General features: G+C 46.9%; 1 protein-coding gene across 5 annotated transcripts in view; it reads right to left on the reverse strand.

Annotated features, from left to right (window-relative positions):
• The window catches only part of INPP5A (inositol polyphosphate-5-phosphatase A), a 429,997-nt gene that overhangs the window by 66,113 nt on the left and 346,778 nt on the right, over window positions 1-17,106 (reverse strand). For all 5 annotated transcript variants that reach the window (XM_044420719.1, XM_044420716.1, XM_044420718.1 and 2 more), the window contains one exon: window positions 10,584-10,658. In XM_044420719.1, coding sequence (XP_044276654.1) covers window positions 10,584-10,658 — 75 coding nt within the window. The remainder of the gene's footprint in view (window positions 1-10,583; window positions 10,659-17,106) is intronic.

Raw genomic sequence — 17,106 nt, forward strand, 5'->3', positions numbered from 1 at the left:
CTCCTAGGCAAATCCCAAATCCTAGGCAACTATGATGCTCAACTATCAGTTTTCCTCCCTCATCCTAATGTACCTCCTCAAGCATCATATTCAAGATTTTATCTGGCTAGGAGGCTGGATGGCTTAGTGGATAAACCCCTGCCTTTTCACCTCTGGAATCAGGGTTCAAGTCAAATCCTGATGAAATGCATTTGATTGTCCTAATCTCATTCTTAGTGGACAGTATTCCCATTATCTTTAAAAGGGTCAGAGCCAAGGCCATTGGAATGAGTGCATTGTGCTATATCTTGTCTGTTGATTAATACATTTTCAGTGATGCCAGTTCCTTAACCTTCCTGTGCACTTACTCACACACACACTTATTAAAGCTTCATAAAAGGTCTTTTGTTGATTAGAAACCTCTATCTTATCTCCTCTCATCTATTCTTCTTGAGCTTTACTTTGAAGGATATCAGTATGATTTCAAGTGATGTTTCTGCTATTTTTTTAATTTTTGGTATGCTTAAAAAAAGAAAGGTCAAGACCAAATTATTTTAAATTCTGGAATGGCATATCACATATGTAAGTTTTATAAACTGAAGTACTCTGCATCACATTATTGATACATTTTCTTCAGTATATGAATTTCATAAAAGACAAGCCATAATCAAAGACAAACTGGGAAAGTTCTCATGAATGGCACCTAGTTGTTAACTCACAAACATACTGCAGAAAATAGCCCTTCCTTAATAAAATATATTAATTGGTTAAGAAATACCATCACTGTGTGATACATTTCAAAATTTTTGCTTGTGATTAAGGTATTCCAAGCAGAAGCCTACAAAGATACACATAAACTTGTATTCAGAATTCAGCGCTCCTCGCATCGTAACACCTCATTCATCCAGCAAGACAGACAGATCTGCATATGGATCAGAACTGAACCCAGCTTTTTCCTAGAGTTTGTTTGCAGAACCAGTCTTCAGTGGGGAGCAAAATTATCTACTATCAGGCACCCCATGGGCAGGACATCAGTGGATGTCACAGTTCTGTCTCTGCCAACTTTCACTTTCTCCATGCTGAGGAGAAGAATGGAGCTCTGTGCTATTCTCAGAATGGTGAAAAGGACTCAACTGATTGTGAGATGATATGCTGCCCCTTTCAGAGTCACTGGGTTTATATGCCACTTGTCATCCCAACAGGTGGGGATGTAGGTGGTGGTTACACAGGTAATGCTGAGTAGAGAGGATGCTCTTTCCAGTGCAGCTGTGACTGTTCACAGACTTCTTGCTATGGCCACTGGAATGAAAAGCAGAGTGTGAACCCAGGAACTTGGCCAGCCAAGTTGTAGGCCTCCTTGATGTGCCTTTTACCATCCTAACTGGTAGCAGCAAAATGCATGCAAAGAGAGAGACACACATTTTTCAAGCAGCAGCTGAGCACAATGAAGCTCACACACTTGCCGTTATCTCTAAGATCAGAGAAAAGAGCAAGAAAATCTCAGGGTAAGGGTTAGGAATTCCTTCAGGGACAGGCATAGAAGCTAAGCCCCAACCCCTGGAGGAATCAAGGAGGCTTGGCAGGCTGAATTTAGGAGCCAGGCAGGCCAAATTAGTCCTGTGAGCTGGGGTTCTGCACCCTTATCCTATTGATACTAGCTACCAAGAGTTATGGATATCAACAAAGCAGGGTGCCTAATCCAGCCCTTCTTTCTTTAGCACAATCCCTTTTCAGTGTACTTTATCAAGCCTCACTGCATGGGTATTTCACCCTCAGGATTCTGTGACATCATAGCTACCCACTCAAATATCTAGCATGGGGCACAAATTGCCTCAATTTTATGGCTCCCTCCTCATCTTTGGGGTTCATACATATTTTTGAATAAAAATTTAAAGAGCCATCATTTACAACAGAAAAGTAATCTCAACTGATTTGTGTGTCAAATGATTCAGAACACAAGTAGGGAAGACAGAGCAAATATTAAAAAAATGCAAGAAAATTGATGCTGTAAATCCATACCCCTGTGTTCCAGATGAAAGTCATTTATAAAAGGTAGGAATGAGTGGATTCCCTCAGTTCCGCACTGCAATTGCTCCAAGACTGCAATGCCACCTTGGGTTCATACACACTGTGTGAATTCTAGCCAGTCTTTCCAATTTTGGAGAAGTCGTATGGATTATGCATATTCAAGTATAATTCCATTCCATTTTGTTTTTAAAATGAAATGCTGCAAAGTGATGTGAAGAACTCTGAGGTGTTCTTGAAAATAAAAATAGTGTTTGATGCTGCTTTTGCTATTACTATGGTGTTCTAATATGCTTAACTAGTTAACAACTCTGTTTAAATACACTGGTTTTCATGGTAAATTGGTATTAGGGTCCAATCCCACGCATGTTCAAACAGAAAAAAAAAATCATGTATCTCCTAGCATTCACCAGCCAGCTGGGAAATGATGGGAAATAATGGGACTTGAGGGGCATTTTTTCTGTCTAAACATGCATAAAATTGTGCTCTTACTTTTTTGACTTAAACGTTTTCATGTTTCGTTTTAGTGTTTTGCTAACAGTGTAGTCCTAACTTGGAAATTATTTCCCTGGAAATGTATTTAGGATGGGGGTCTCTGGGCTACATGAGAAAGAAGGTTTGGAAAAAAAAACAGAACTACTACTAAATTTGGAGAGACTGTAGTATATATTGCCATGACCATGAGGACAAAAAAGTACAAAGAATAGGTCTTAGGAAAATACAGTCCTGAATGGAAATTGCTCAGTACTTCCACTGAACTAATTATTTGCATTTTTAAAAGATTTTTCAGAAGCATGCTAACTATTTCTACCTCTTCCTTGAGAATTTTTCTTCTGGATTACAATGTAAAAAAGGAGAGATAACAGTGTATGGACAATGATAAAGTAGCTTGTTGATAATAAATATTTGTCAGGTGTTGTCACATCTGCACAAATTCCACTGTTGCTGAAGAGACACCACACTGATAAAAAGGTGACTCTGAAGAAAATCAATGGATCTTGAGCTAAAGCAGTTGCTATACACATAAGAAAACATCTCTATCCAACAGCCATCCTGCTGTGAAAATTCCCAAGCCTTGCATTGGTATAGCTAAGGAAAATTTAATCTTCCCAAATACTCATCAGGGCACTCCATCCTGCAGACCTGACAGCCCCACTTATAATTAATTATACAATTTCGATGGGAATATCGACTAAACAAAGCTATAAATCATAGAAAAAGTCAATAGGCATGGACACATTCAATCATGTCCCGACCAATGATTACTACTCTTAAAATACAATAATTATTTTCAGGAGCCAGCTTGAATTAAATTTCTGTCAGGCTGGTACAAGGCTGGTGGGTGATGAAGGATGCGATGGATTTTTTTGGTTGAATTTGGCCCAGGGACATTTATCCTTTTAGATAGGTAGTTTGTTTTTAGTGATCACGGCGTTGCGTGTTTAACTAGACCATGAAGATTAGATTATCTCCAATGGCTCATTATATCGTTTATCTTTTTCTTCCATCCTTGATCTGGAAGATTTCCTGTTTCCCAGTGCGTGAATAAAATGGCAACAGATTTTGAAATATAATGTTCTAAAGTGGCCTGTCTTGGTATGTGTCTTTCTAAACAAACATGTGAAGAGGCATGCATGGGAAATTAACCAAACTGATGCTTGAAATGTGGCTAGCATCCCCAAAACTGTCATAACAAGAATGCTTTTCTCCAAAATTTAAAAAAGGCACTGAAATACTTCACAAATATAATTATAATATTTCAGGTTGCTTTAAAAAATTAACAGAAGCACACATATGCTACATCAAATGAAAATTTTGTTTTTTCTAGAGAAAAAATTTTCTATGAAAATCTTTTGTTTTCATATTTCTAGTGAGATACCACTATATTAAAATTAATATGCTGAAGTATAGCTTTCACGTAATGCCCATGAAAGGCAGGTTGCTTACCTGTAACTGTCGTTCTTCGAGTGGTCATCTGTGCATTCACACATATGGGCTTTGCCGTGAAGTGCAAGGCCTTGATCAGAGGTAACTTCCAAAGCTCGGTGCCATCATGGAGTGGGTGGGAGCCTGGCCCGCCCTCTGTGTAGGTAGCATAAGGGGGAGGCTCCCACCCAGTCCTTCAGTTGCCTGAACACTGCACTGTCCTAGGTGTGTGAGGGATCCGAGGAAGCTTTGAAGGATACAGAGGTGACCACGCCCTGCCTAGGTCCATGCAGGGCAGCATGCTGATGATAGCCAGCAGGGCGGAGGTCGGGTTGTGTGAATGTACAGATGACCACTTGAAGAATGACAGTTACAGGTAAGCAACCTGCCTTTCTTCTTCGTGGTCTCAGTGCAATCACACACATGGGCGACTAGCAAGCCTACCGTCCAGGAGGAGGAGGCTGTCATCACCGGAGGATTGAAGAGAGTATCGCCCTGCCAAATGCACAGTCCTGTCTGGCATGGACATCCAGCTGGTAGTGGCGGACAAAGGTTGAAGGTGTAGACCATGTTGCAGCCTTGCAGATTTCTTGGAGTGAGACACCAGCCAGTAGTGCAGTGGATGTGGCTTGTGTGTGCATGCAGTGAGTGTGCAGGCAGTCTGTTCGAGGAATCTTGACCATCTCATAGGCAAGGGAAATAGTGCTGGAGACCCATTTTGACTGGAGATGGGCTCCCCCGCTCTAGGGCCCTCATAGCATACGAAGAGGCACTCAGAGTGGCGTAATGACCCAGTCAGGGCCCTGTAGAAGGCAAGGGCCCTCTTGACATCAAGGAGGTGGAGCGTGTTCTCAGTGGGGGTAGATGGGTTGGAGAACAAGGCAGGAAGGATGATGTCCTGATTGACATGGAAGGGGGAGGTCACCTTGAGAGCAAGATGTGGCTCAGGGCGGAGGACAATCTTATCCCTATGGAACATGGTGAAGGGGATATTGATCTGCCGGGTGGCTAGTTTGCTGGCATGGTGGGCAGACATGATGGCTATGAGGAACACAGTCTTCCAGGAGAGGAGGCAGAGGTCTGACATAGCCATGGGTTCAAAGGGCCTCCCTGTGAGGGATTATAAAACCATGGAGAGGCTCCAGGAGGGAGTATGGAGCTGGACTGGGGAGACGATGCTTCAGAGGCCCCTGAGGAAATGGTGTGCTGGGGGTGGGCAAACATGGAGGACCCTTGAATAGGTGGGTGGAAGTGGGAGACGGCTGCCAGGTTGACTGTTATAGAGGAGGGAGAGAGGCCCGCGGCAAAGCAGGTCTGTAGGTAGGCCAGGATGAGCTCAATGGTGGTAGAGCAGGGGTTGAGGCCCTGAGCTGTGGTAGAAGCTGCAGTCTTTCCATTTTGCCAGGTAGGAGGGCAGCCAGTCAAGGAAGGGGTTGCAATTGGGGGCTGCAGGAGTACCTTGCCACCTCCTCTGCACCAAACTGTGTCCAAACCCCATGCATTTGGCAGTGGTGCATGCCTCATGGAGGGAGTCCATATTCCTATTCGTATGAGCATTAAAGAGCCCTTCACCATCAAAAGGCAGGTCCTCAATGTGGCCTTGGGTCTCACGGGGCAGGGTGGTGGAGTGCAGCCAGGCATGGCAGTGGATGGCTATGGTTCCCATCATGGCCTTGCTGTTGCAGTCAGTGTGGTGTCAAGTTGCCTCAAGCTGGAACCTAAAGAGGCCTTCCACTTTAGTGTCTATAAGGTGGACTGTGTCCCAGAGGTAGTCTGGAAGCTGGTCCACCATGGGACCCATTTTCTACCACAGGAAGAGCTGGTACCTGGCCATGGTAGCCTCATAGTTAGAGACCCTAAACCCCAGCGCAGTGGCCACATAGACCTTTTTGGACATGATACCTAGGTGGCGCCCTTCTTTGTCCACCGCGGTGGACTGGTCCCTCTGCAGCGTACCCAGCATAGACTCCACTATGACGGAGTTGGGCTTGGGGTGCTGGAGAAGTAGAGGGAATGACTTTATGGTCACCTTGTAGCTAGAGTCGATCCTGCATGAGGTGGCCAAGGGCCCCACAGGGGCCTTCCAGGACTGCTGTGCGGAGAAGTGAGGGCAGGGTGGGGATGGACACTGAGGTGGCATCCCGAGGCCAGGGTGTTGTAGCATGGGTCAGCCTTGGGTTCAGGAGGGTGGGGCATTTGAAAGCTGAGGTCCTTGGCCATGCAAAGGACAAGGTCAGAGAAACCACCTCCCTTAGCAGGAGAAAAGGAGAGGTCTTGGTCTAGGGCCTGTCCATCTGGAGAGTGGACGGAGGCCAAGGGGGAGAAGGAGCGTGCCAAATCCGGTGATCAGCTCTGACCTGAGTCCCTTGAAGGCGAATGCTGGTAGTGGTGGCTCCTGCTTTGATGATCCCAACATGCAGCAGGTGAGCGTTTGTGGTGAGTTGTAGCAGGGCTATGGGAGTGGCAGTGCTAGTGAGCAGGCCTGGTGTAGGCCGCATCAGTGGATGTGGAGTCCTCACTGGGCCAACGATGCTGATGGACGAGGGGCCGGTCCCTGGGACTGGCAGTGCGGCTCAGTTTCTTGCAGGGGAAGCGGAGGCAGTGGGGAGTTGTGGCTGGAATGGCACTGTGATCTCGGTTGAGGGCTCCCTGCTTCTGGCCTGGTTCCTCAGCACGCCATGTAGTCCTGGTCCATTCTCACAGGTTCTTGAGGTCTCATGCATGTGCTCTGGGCTCAGGCGGGGAGGCTGGAGAGCAGTGGCAGTGCTGGCAATGCCCATAGAGGAGGTAGGGCATCCAGGCACAGTGTTCGCAGCGAGGCCTGCGTCGTGAGGCTGGGAGTTGCAGGAGGCATGGGTCTCCAAGAAGCCGGAGTTGAAGTCAGGTGGGCAGGGCCTTCTCACGCATGGGATCATTGCAGGAGACGAGCTGGAGTGCAAGGAGACTGGGGAGCATAACGATGATCTCCCCGACTCCACGGGGGGGGGTGCACCACGTGAAGCAGTGTTGCCCATGGGCAACGGCAGTGGCAGGTGGTCCCTCATAGGAGTAGAGGCACAGAGAGCAGCCTCCACAGCCAGCATGGTGGCAGGGCCACGTGACAGTAGCATCTCAGGCATGGGCATTGGGTTCCTGGATGCAGAGGTGGTATGCACGTCCGGAGAGTCTAGGACTGGGACTGCAGAGGACGCTTTCAACAAGGCCCTGGAGTCCATTTTTCATGGGCGGTCTTGGATGGCCTCCGGTGCTGGGAGGGGAGTGCAGGATCCTTCGTGGCGTGGCACTTTTTCTTTCTAGTGTTGACCATGGTGCTGGAGGGGGCCTCACCCAGGGAAGCAAGTCTTTACCTTGCCTCGCAAAGCTTGGATGTGCTGTTTGGGGGGGGGGTTGTTGGCCTCAGAGGGGTCGACCATAGTAAGGGCCCTCTGCCATAGGGCCTGCCAGAGGCAGGTAGTCCTCTGTATGTGAGTTTGCTTTTTAAAAGCCTGGCAGTGGGAGCACATCTTGATGACATGCCCCTCATCAAAGCAAAGAAGGCACTTGGAGTGCCCATTGGTGGTGGGCATATGGGCCACACAGGTGGAGCAGTGGCGGGAGTGCATGTTGCAGAGAAAGTGGGAAAAAAGTGAGATTTTCCATGGGGAGAGTAAGGGAGAGAGAGGTAGTGAGCTTCTCTCTGAGCAGCAGATGAGAGAGGGAGGGGGACAGATAGATATAAAATAGAGTGAATAAGGAGAGAAAGAGAAAAAAGAAGATGGCAAACCAGGGAAGTGGCGAATGGAATGTCCGATCTGAAGCAACTCGAAGTGCAGTCAAAAAGGATCTGAGGGACTGGGTGGGAGCCCCTCCCCCCCGCATGCTATCTGCACAGGGGGTGGGCTGGACTCCCATCCACTCCATGGCGCCAAGCTTTGGAAGTTTCCTCCGATCGAGGCCTTGCACTCCGCGGCAAAACTCCTTATGTATGATTGCACAGAGACCATGCAGAAGAATTCTCCATTCCTTCTGTGCAAATTATAAGCAGATAGCCAACCACAATGCCTTTTTTATGTTCTCATATATTTAGCCGAGGCTATAAACTCTCGCCTTATGAGTCCCTAGGTACTCATTTCTGCATAGAACTATGTACTTCTACATGTCTTCCCATAGAATGGAAGTTCCTCATCTTCCAATATACTGTCAACTCTTGCTAGGTGGAACAGTCACCTTCTGTTAAGAGCTCTGTGGGAAGGAGCATTTCTGAAACAAGTATGGTTCTTTAGGTCTTTGCCTGCCCATTATACTTCAGTGACTGTTGAAGTACATTAACTACGCTTGTCTGAATAGGACAGAGAAGCCAACGTGCTGTAATTTGGAAAGGAAAAGCTAAATTTCCTGTCAAGAGCCATGAAAGAATAGGAGTTTCCTCCAGGTTGGGTACTGGCAATTCTATCAGTAGATCCTGTAATGCTGATGTAAGCCATGAACTGTATGCTGGTGAGGAATGGAAATCATCATATTCTGAGGCAATAGAGCCCACTTGGCCTATAGCCCAACTTTTCTGAAATGTAGGACGAGATGTAGGACTCTGGATTGGCAAGAAGGAATGAATCTTTCCTCACGGTTTTACTTTCATTTCTGCATAGGCATATACCCTTATTATTATAATTCTTAATTACATTTTAATCCCATCTTTCTTCTTTTTGCAGGTAGCCTGAGGAGGCTTACAAGGTTCTCATCTCCAACAAGTACCCTGTGAGGTCAGTTATGCTGAGAGTCTGTGACTGGCCCAAAGTTTCCCAGTGGGCTTCATGGCCAAGTAGGAACTAGAACTGAGACCTCCTGAGTTCTGGCTGAGCACTTTTAACCACTATACCACACTGATTCTTTATAACACACACAGTGTGTATCATCCCATTTGAAGTGGACAACCTTCTGTATTTTACTACAAATGTGTGTTTTATGCACCTAAGGTGCTCTGGCCAATTTGTTTCCTATAATATGCACACATGGGAGGAACAATGGAGGCAAGCAAGAGAGATCTGTGTGGAAGCAGCACCCTCACTGTTGGCACCTTGTGGCCCTCTAGCTGTTTTGGCCAACAAATCTCATCGCAATTGGCTGTGCTGGAAGTTGTAGCTCAAATGGATGGGCACAAGTTGCCCAACCCTGCATTTCCCATTGATCAAGAAGTAGCACCCTCTGTCGTAGAAGTTCTCCCTCTAATTGCTGAGGCCTCTGAATCCTCTGTGGTTGTTCAATGTTGAAGGAACTTTTCACCATGGTCAGGGCACTTTCACCATAAACAGTGGACTGAGCCATGGCAGTAATTAGGCCCTGCTTGTGGCTCTGGGTATAGCAGTCAGGATGCTCAGCAGAGGACTCCTGATACAATCAGGTTCAGGCCAAAGAGAGTCTGGCATGCACAATATAATGCTTGAATAGTATGGAATGATAATTTCCACACTGTATGAAGAAATTGGAAGCAAGCAAATTCACAAGAAGCTGAATTGCATTCTTGTGGCCAAACAGGTATTCTTGTCCTCTTTTAATTAAAAAAAATGCAATGAACAGACATCTGTAGCTATGCCTAAATTCCTTCAATTTTGTTCATGCAATAGATCTCTTTATTAGTCAAATTTACCACTCCAAACTGTTGTAGTTTGAGACTTACAATGACAATTTTTGTAAACCATCCAGAATGCCTCAGTTATTGAGCAGTATAGAAATAAAATTAATAATAATATGCATCAGCTGAAGTTTGGAATACCACAAGCAGTACAACATAGATTTGAAAATGTAGGGAACCTTTTCAAGGTATCACAGTTACTCCTACTGTTTGATTGTAATTATACATATGTTTGTGTGTGTGTGTACTTATGCACGAGAAAACTATATTCTACTACACCAAATTTAATGAAAAATGCTACTTTATTTGGATAATTTAGCAAGCTAAAAGATGTCTTTGGTTGGAAGCCAAAATACTGGCATTAATTCTAGTAAAAATTATGTTACATCCAATCTTTCACCCACTCAGACTTTTACTTTCCAACAGCTGTTTCTATAAGTTTGTTCAACAAATAGCCACACACACATAATGTTACCTTTAATATAGATTCAGCTGAGGGCTGAACTGTCAAAGCATGTTTAAGTCCAACTAATTTTAGGAGGATATGAGGCTTAGCTAATGATGGATACAATGCAGCTAAAACTGCAATGTTATGTTGACTTACACAGGTGAAAGACCAACTGAATATTCCTACAAATGTCTACTCAAAAGTAAGCTTAAAAATTCAGTTCAACTGGATGTACTCCAAGCTATAAAGAATTGCTGCCTCAGAACAATACATTTAAGTTCCACTGATTTCAGTGGAAGAAAGTTGAGAGAGGTAAACTCTACTCCCTTATGAAAATCAAGGAGACTTTAAAATGACCTGGTTGGAAGAGGTGGCCTGTTCAAGCAAAATTACACCTCACTCATGTGGGATACATTGTGCTCACCCTGTCTGAGTGAAGCCGCCCATAGTCCCTGGCTTTCTTAGGCATGGTTATACTATGGTGTGCTCCTACAGTGGCACAGAGGGAGAGGACATTCTCAGTAGGATTTTGTAGCCACGTATCTTGGAGCAGAGTGTCACTGACTATAAGATATAATTTTATAGCAAAAAACTCACCGCAGTGCCATTGTTATCTCGAAAAACATCTTGATTAAAATAGTCAAAAAGTTTCTTTTCTAATTGTAGCATAACCTGAGGAAAAAAAGAAAAGCAAAGCTTGAAAAATATTTTGACATTTATTCTGAGTGGAGTTCTTCCATATTATATTTTTCTTTTTCTTTTGCTATTTAATCAGCGTGCCTTCTGACTTTAAAAAAAGTATGCAGCCTTAAGAAGACCGTTGTCTCAAGTGTCTGAGAAGACCTGCTTAGAAGATCCTGAGCCCACTGGGAAGAAATCTAATGCTCATAACTGACTGCATACACTACAGGTTCCTTTTCACATGTGGTATGAGCCTTGTCAACAACTCTTTGGCTCATTCAATTCATCTCCACACTCACTTAAGTTTCATGCAGCAAGTCTAAAATGAACTTATTGAAGTAGCAGGTCAACTCCTTTCCATAGTCTTCCTTTCTCACTTTTACCGTGGTATCATCTTCATGGAGAGGAGAGAGAAAAGACACTGAACCCCACTGACAGCTTGCTCTTTGACTTTTCTGTGGTTAAGGATTAGTAGCATCAGAAACAATGCTTAGAAATGGCTACTTACCAATAAGCATGGCTATTAATTAAATCTGACTATGGCTATATAATGTCTTGAAGTTATATAGCCCTCATTCTAGCCCAGCTAAAAAAGTACCTATTAGAAAATAATCCCATTGTTACAGTTATACCTTATAATATGGTCTTGTTCTTCAGAAAAACTAAAATCCTGATTTGTCAGTCCAAGCCAAAGGCCAGCCCCACTTCCACATTCCAAAGAACAGGCAAGGTGGGAATGGCCCCCCTCAGAACCTGAAATCACTCGGAAATATATAGCCCTGTTTAGTTTTTCTCAATCTGTGTAGAGCCAATGTTTTCATTGCCTCATACATGTGGAGGGTAATGGTTTGAAAAAATAAACCTCCTATACCTGTTGATGTGACTAAGAACACTGGAAAATCAATGTTCAGACACAGAGAGCCTCCACAAATATAGGATGTTCTTCTATTCAGTATTTTACTCGAAAAGATTTGTCCAATTCTGTGGAGAAGGCAGAGGGGCAAAGTTGGACAGCTGACTTTGCAGTTTCAAGGTAACCCTAATAAAGATTCTGAGACAAAGCATGAGAACCAGCCAGCCTCGGAAAAGGCAGGTTGCTTACCTGTAACTGATGTTCTTTGAGTGGCCATCTGTGCAGTCACACATGTGGGTGCTGTGCCTGCGCAGTGCCTTTGGCTGGAAGATTGAAAGCTAACGGTTTTCAGTGGGAAGCTCCGCTCCCCCCCTCACAATAGCCTATAAAGAGCGGAGCGTCCGCCATTTTGTTCAGTCTTTGAAGACCGAACGTTCGCTCCCATGTAGAAAAAGAATCCCCACTATAAATGATGTCGGTACCATGAAAAAGGAAAAACGTTCGGTACCAACGAAATATGTCCACTCACCGACACCGAGCGGGGCTGGTGGGTGGGTTGCGTGACTGCACAGATGGCCACTCAAAGAACATCAGTTACAGGTAAGCAACCTGCCTTTCTTCGTCGTGGCCACTGTGCATCACACATATGGGTAGAGTAGCAAGCTTACCATTATTGGAGGAGGGGAGGTGTCCTCAATGAAGAACAGATGAGAGAACAGCCCTGCCAAAGGAGCAGTCTTGCCTAGCACGGACATCTAGGTGAGGAGCGAACCAGCGTGCCGGACGGCCCCACCTCAATCTGCGCCGCTTGGAGTCCGCCGCTGCTGCCTGCTGCTGCCGCACCGAGGCCAGGACCACCGGCCCAGGCCCCTGCTCCGGCCCGCTTCCCCGGGCGTGTGTGAGAGACGCGCCAGGGCGGGGTGGGGCACAGGGAGGGGTCCTGCGGTCTACAAAGCGCCGGCGGCGTGCGGGGGCTGGCGGCCAAAGGGCGACGGCCAAAGGGTGGTGATGCCGTTGTTTGGGGGCCGGGTGGGGGGCTGGGCTGGCTGGGGGCTTTGGTGGTTGGCCTTGGGTTTGTTTGTCTGTGGGCTAACGGTGGTTTTAAGTAGGATGTTTTTAGTAATTTTAACTGTCGGTTTTAGGTTGCTTTTAATTGGTGCATCTTGTGCTTTACTATGATGTTGCCTGGGGAGCATGTGGGCGCCACCATTGGGGTGGTGATGGGCAATGGACGTTATGGCGTTGGGGGTCTAATGGGTCTGCATAGAAGAAGGAGAGACAGATGGTTAACACCTGTCCCTCTTTCTGGTTATTCCCCCAACCGGCGGGTTCCAGGTAGACTTGTCAGCTGCCTCCCGGGCCTGTCGGTGCTGTTGCTTAATGCCAGGTTGGTCCAAAATAAGGCAACACTCATCCATGATTTGATCATGGATGAGAGGGCCGACCTGGCTTGTATCACAGAGACCTGGGCAGGTGAGGGGGGGATGTCACCCTCTCACAACTGTGCCCACCTGGGTACCTGGTCCAGCACTGACCACGCCCGGAGGGGAGGGGAGGGGGGGTCACTCTGCTTTATCGAGCTTCTATCTCCCTTGTGGGGCTTCCTGTCCTCTTGAGGCCGGGGCTGGAGTGCCTCCACTTGGTGTTGGGTGACCGAGACAGAGTGGGGATTCTGTTGGTGTACTGTGCACCCTTCTGCCCAACAGAATCCCTGCCTGAGCTGACGGAGATCGTCTCGGACCTGGTGTTGAGGACTCCCAGGATGCTGGTCCTGGGGGACTTCAATCTCCATGCAGAGACAGTTCTAACTGGGGCGGCTCAGGACTTCATGGCCTTCATGGGGCTGTCTCAACACATCAGTGGCCCGACCCATGAATGTGGACACACTCTGGACCTGGTTTTCTCGATGGGGCAGGAAGAGGGTGATCTGAGGGTGAGGAATTTAAGTTTGATGCCCTTGTCATGGTCAGATCACTTCCTCATAAGGCTTGAGCTCGAGAGTGGCCTTTCCCTCTGTAAGGGTGCGGACAAGATTGTATTGGTCCGCCCCCAGAGCTGGATGGATCCTGATGGATTCCTGAGAGCTCTGGGGGATTTTCCGGTTGACAAGACTGGTGATCCTTTCGATGCCCTGGTTGAACTGTGGAATGGGGAGATGACCAGGGCTATTGACACGATCGCTCCCAAGCATCCTCTCCCACCTGACAGAGCCCGTTCATCACCCTGGTATACACCTTGATTACGGGCGATGAAGCAGGTTGGGAGACGTCTAGAGCATAGGTGGAGGAGATCACGGGGTGAATCCGACCGAACACACTTAAGAGCCCATTATCGGGCCTGTGCTGTGGTGGTGAGGACGGCGAAGAAGAAATTCTTCTCCGCTTCCATTGCCTCCTCACAATACTGTCTGGCGGAGCTCTTTCGGGTGGTGCAAGGGCTGATACATCCAAGCCCAAAGAAAGATCTCATACGACCCTCAAAGGCCCGCTGTGACGACTTTGCCAGGCATTTCAGGGAGAAAATCGCTCAGATTCGTCACGAGCTTGACTCTACTATTGAACCAGATTCTACTGAGGAGATGCCAACGATGCTGTCGAGTCCACAATTAATGGATGAATTTCAGTTGTTGCGGCCTGATGATGTGGACAAGGTGCTTGGACAAGTACGCCCTACCACCTGCTTACTAGACCCATGCCCATCCTGGCTACTTAAGAAAGCCAAGGACAGGATTGGCACCTGGATCGTGGAGGTGGTCAACGCCTCTTTAAGAGACGGTCGGGTACCATCCTCTTTAAAAGAGGCAGTAGTCCAACCAGTCCTAAAGAAGGCAGACCTGGATCCAGAGGTGGCTGCCAATTATAGACTGGTGGCCAACATCCCGTTCCTGGGCATGGTACTACAGCGGGTGGTGGCGGGACAACTCCAAGCATTCTTGGATAAAACTGATTATCTGGACCCATTTCAGTCCGGCTTCAGACCCGGGTATGGTACTGAATCTGCCTTGGTCGCCCTGTACGATGACCTGTGCAGGGAGAGAGACAGGGGGAGTGCGTTCCTGTTAGTTCTCCTGGACCTCTCAGCAGCTTTCGATAGCATCGACCATGGTATCCTTCTGAATAGGCTGGCGGGATTGGGAGTTGGAAGCACGATTTCAATGGCCGATTTCAGAAGGTGGTGCTGGGGGACTATGGCTCTGTGCCATAGCAGTTATGCCATGGAGTTCTGCAGGGGTCCATTTTGTCCCCCTTGCTATTCAACATCTACATGAAACCGCTGGGGGAGGTCATCAGGAGGTGTGGGCTGCGGAATCATCAGTACGCTGATGATACCCAGCTCTACCTCTCATTTTCCACCAATCTAGGTGAGGCAGTGGCTGTGCTGAACCGGTGCCTGGCCGAGGTAATGGGCTGGATGAGGGCCAATAAACTGAAGCTCAATCCAGACAAGACGGAGGTCCTGTTGGTGGGTGGTTCGGGCCTGGGGACGGGGGACTTGGGCCTTGTCCTAAATGGGGTTGCACTCCCTCTGAGGGACAGGGTTCGCAGTTTAGGAGTGCTCCTCGACCCTGAGCTGTCTTTAGAAGCCCAGGTGATGGCAGTGGCGAGGAGCGCTTTCCTTCAGCTTTGGCTGATCCATCAGCTGCGTCCCTTCCTGGAGAACAATTGCCTGGCAACAGTGACACACGTGTTGGTAACTTCCCGATTAGATTTCTTCAACGCACTCTATGTGGGGCTACCCTTGAAGACAGTCCGGATACTTCAATTGGTGCAGAATAGAGCTGCCAGGCTGCTGATGGGGACTGGGCGTTGTTCTCATATAACCCCAGTTCTCCGTCAGCTCCACTGGCTCCCAATTGAAGTCTGGGCCCAATTCAAGGTGTTGGTTATGACCTATAAAGCCCTCAACAGCTTGGGCCCTAGGTATCTAAAGGAACGCTTGAGTCCATATATGCCCTCCCGCTCCTTGAGATCAACAACAGATGCCCTTCTCCGGGAACCCTCTGTGAATATTAGGAGGGTGAGTACCCGGAGGAGGGCTTTCTCTGCGGTGGCGCCCCACCTATGGAATGCGCTCCCCAGAGAGGTCCGCCTGGCACCATCATTCTTTGTATTTCGGTGCCTGGCTAAGACCTTTTTATTTAAAACTTACTTTAATTGTTAATTTATTATGTAGGTTTTTTAACAAAATTTTTTTTAAGTCGAGATGCACCGGGTTTTAATATTTTTATTGTATAATTTTTATATGCGTTTGTTTGTTTTTGTTGTGAGCCGCCCCGAGGCTTTTTTGTGATGGGGGCGGCATAGAAATGTTTTAAATAAATAAATAAATAAATAAAGCTTAGTGGAAGTGCAGGGAGTCGCCCAAGTGGCAGCTCTGCAGACATCATCAATTGGAACTCCCGATGCGAAGGCAGAGGAGGCAGCGACGGCTCTAGTAGAGTGGCCTCGTGGAATTGTAGGTAAGTCAATCCCAGCCAGCTGTTAAGATAGAGTGATTGTATGGAAAGTCTTTCAGGAGTAACTGGAAGTCCTTGATCTCGGTTAGAGTATTTGACAAAAGAGCTTGTTAGAGCATCGAAGAGACTCAGTCCTTGATCTGTAAAAGGCCAGGCAGCGCCGTACGTTAAGTGAGTGTAATGACCTTTCTAACGGTTTCGTCGGAGATGGAAAGAAGGCAGGTAAGACAATGACTTGTCCCATATGGAAGGAGGTGGCTACCTTGGGAAGAAAAGATGGATCTAACCGCAAGACAACTTTCTCCTTGTGAAAATTCAGGTAAGGAGGATCTACATGGAGAACGCAGAGCTCACTAGCCCTTCGAGCTGAAGTAACCGCTATAAGGAACGCCGTCTTCCAGGAAACAAGGCGTAAATCGATTGTTGCTAAGCGTTCAAAAGGAGCTCTTGTAAGCGCTTGTAAGACTATGGAAAGACTCTAGGTAGGTATCACTGGTCTGATTGACGGGTTAAGATTATGAAGTCCCTTAAGAAATCTCTTTATAATTGGTTGAGAGAAGATGGGTAATCCGTCAACTAAGCCACAGTAATAGGCGATTGCGGCCGTATACACTTTAATGGAAGACGGTTTCAGTCCAGACTGGTGTAGTTCTAAGAGGAACTGAAGGATTTGATGTATAGACGCAGCGTGTGGAGAAAACAAATGAGACTTGGCAAAGGTAGAAAATCATCGCCATTTAGCCGCATATGACTTCCGCGTAGACGGCTTTAATGCAGAATCAAGGATGTGTTGGATGTCCAGATGAAAGGATCTTGGATCCGACGGGACACTGGTTGGACCTGATGATGGGGAAATGAGTGAAGACGAAGTGCAGAACAACACACCGGATCCGGAGACAGGATATGAGCCACTTATAGATGCTGTCGGTACCGATATCCCGTTAAGAGTTATCGGATTCTCCATGCTGTTAATTTCAATGACATTAAATCTGGATGGCGAAGTGTGCCCTCTCATTGGGTTATGGGGTACGGAAGCAGTGGAAGATAGAGATATTCTCTGCGGGAGATGTGGATAAGCACAGAAAACCAGGCTTGATGTGGCCACCAAGTGGTAATCAATAACCCTGTTG

This window comes from Varanus komodoensis, unplaced genomic scaffold (genome assembly GCF_004798865.1).
Source record: "Varanus komodoensis strain SLA01 unplaced genomic scaffold, ASM479886v1 scaffold11, whole genome shotgun sequence".
NCBI lineage: Eukaryota > Metazoa > Chordata > Lepidosauria > Squamata > Varanidae > Varanus > Varanus komodoensis.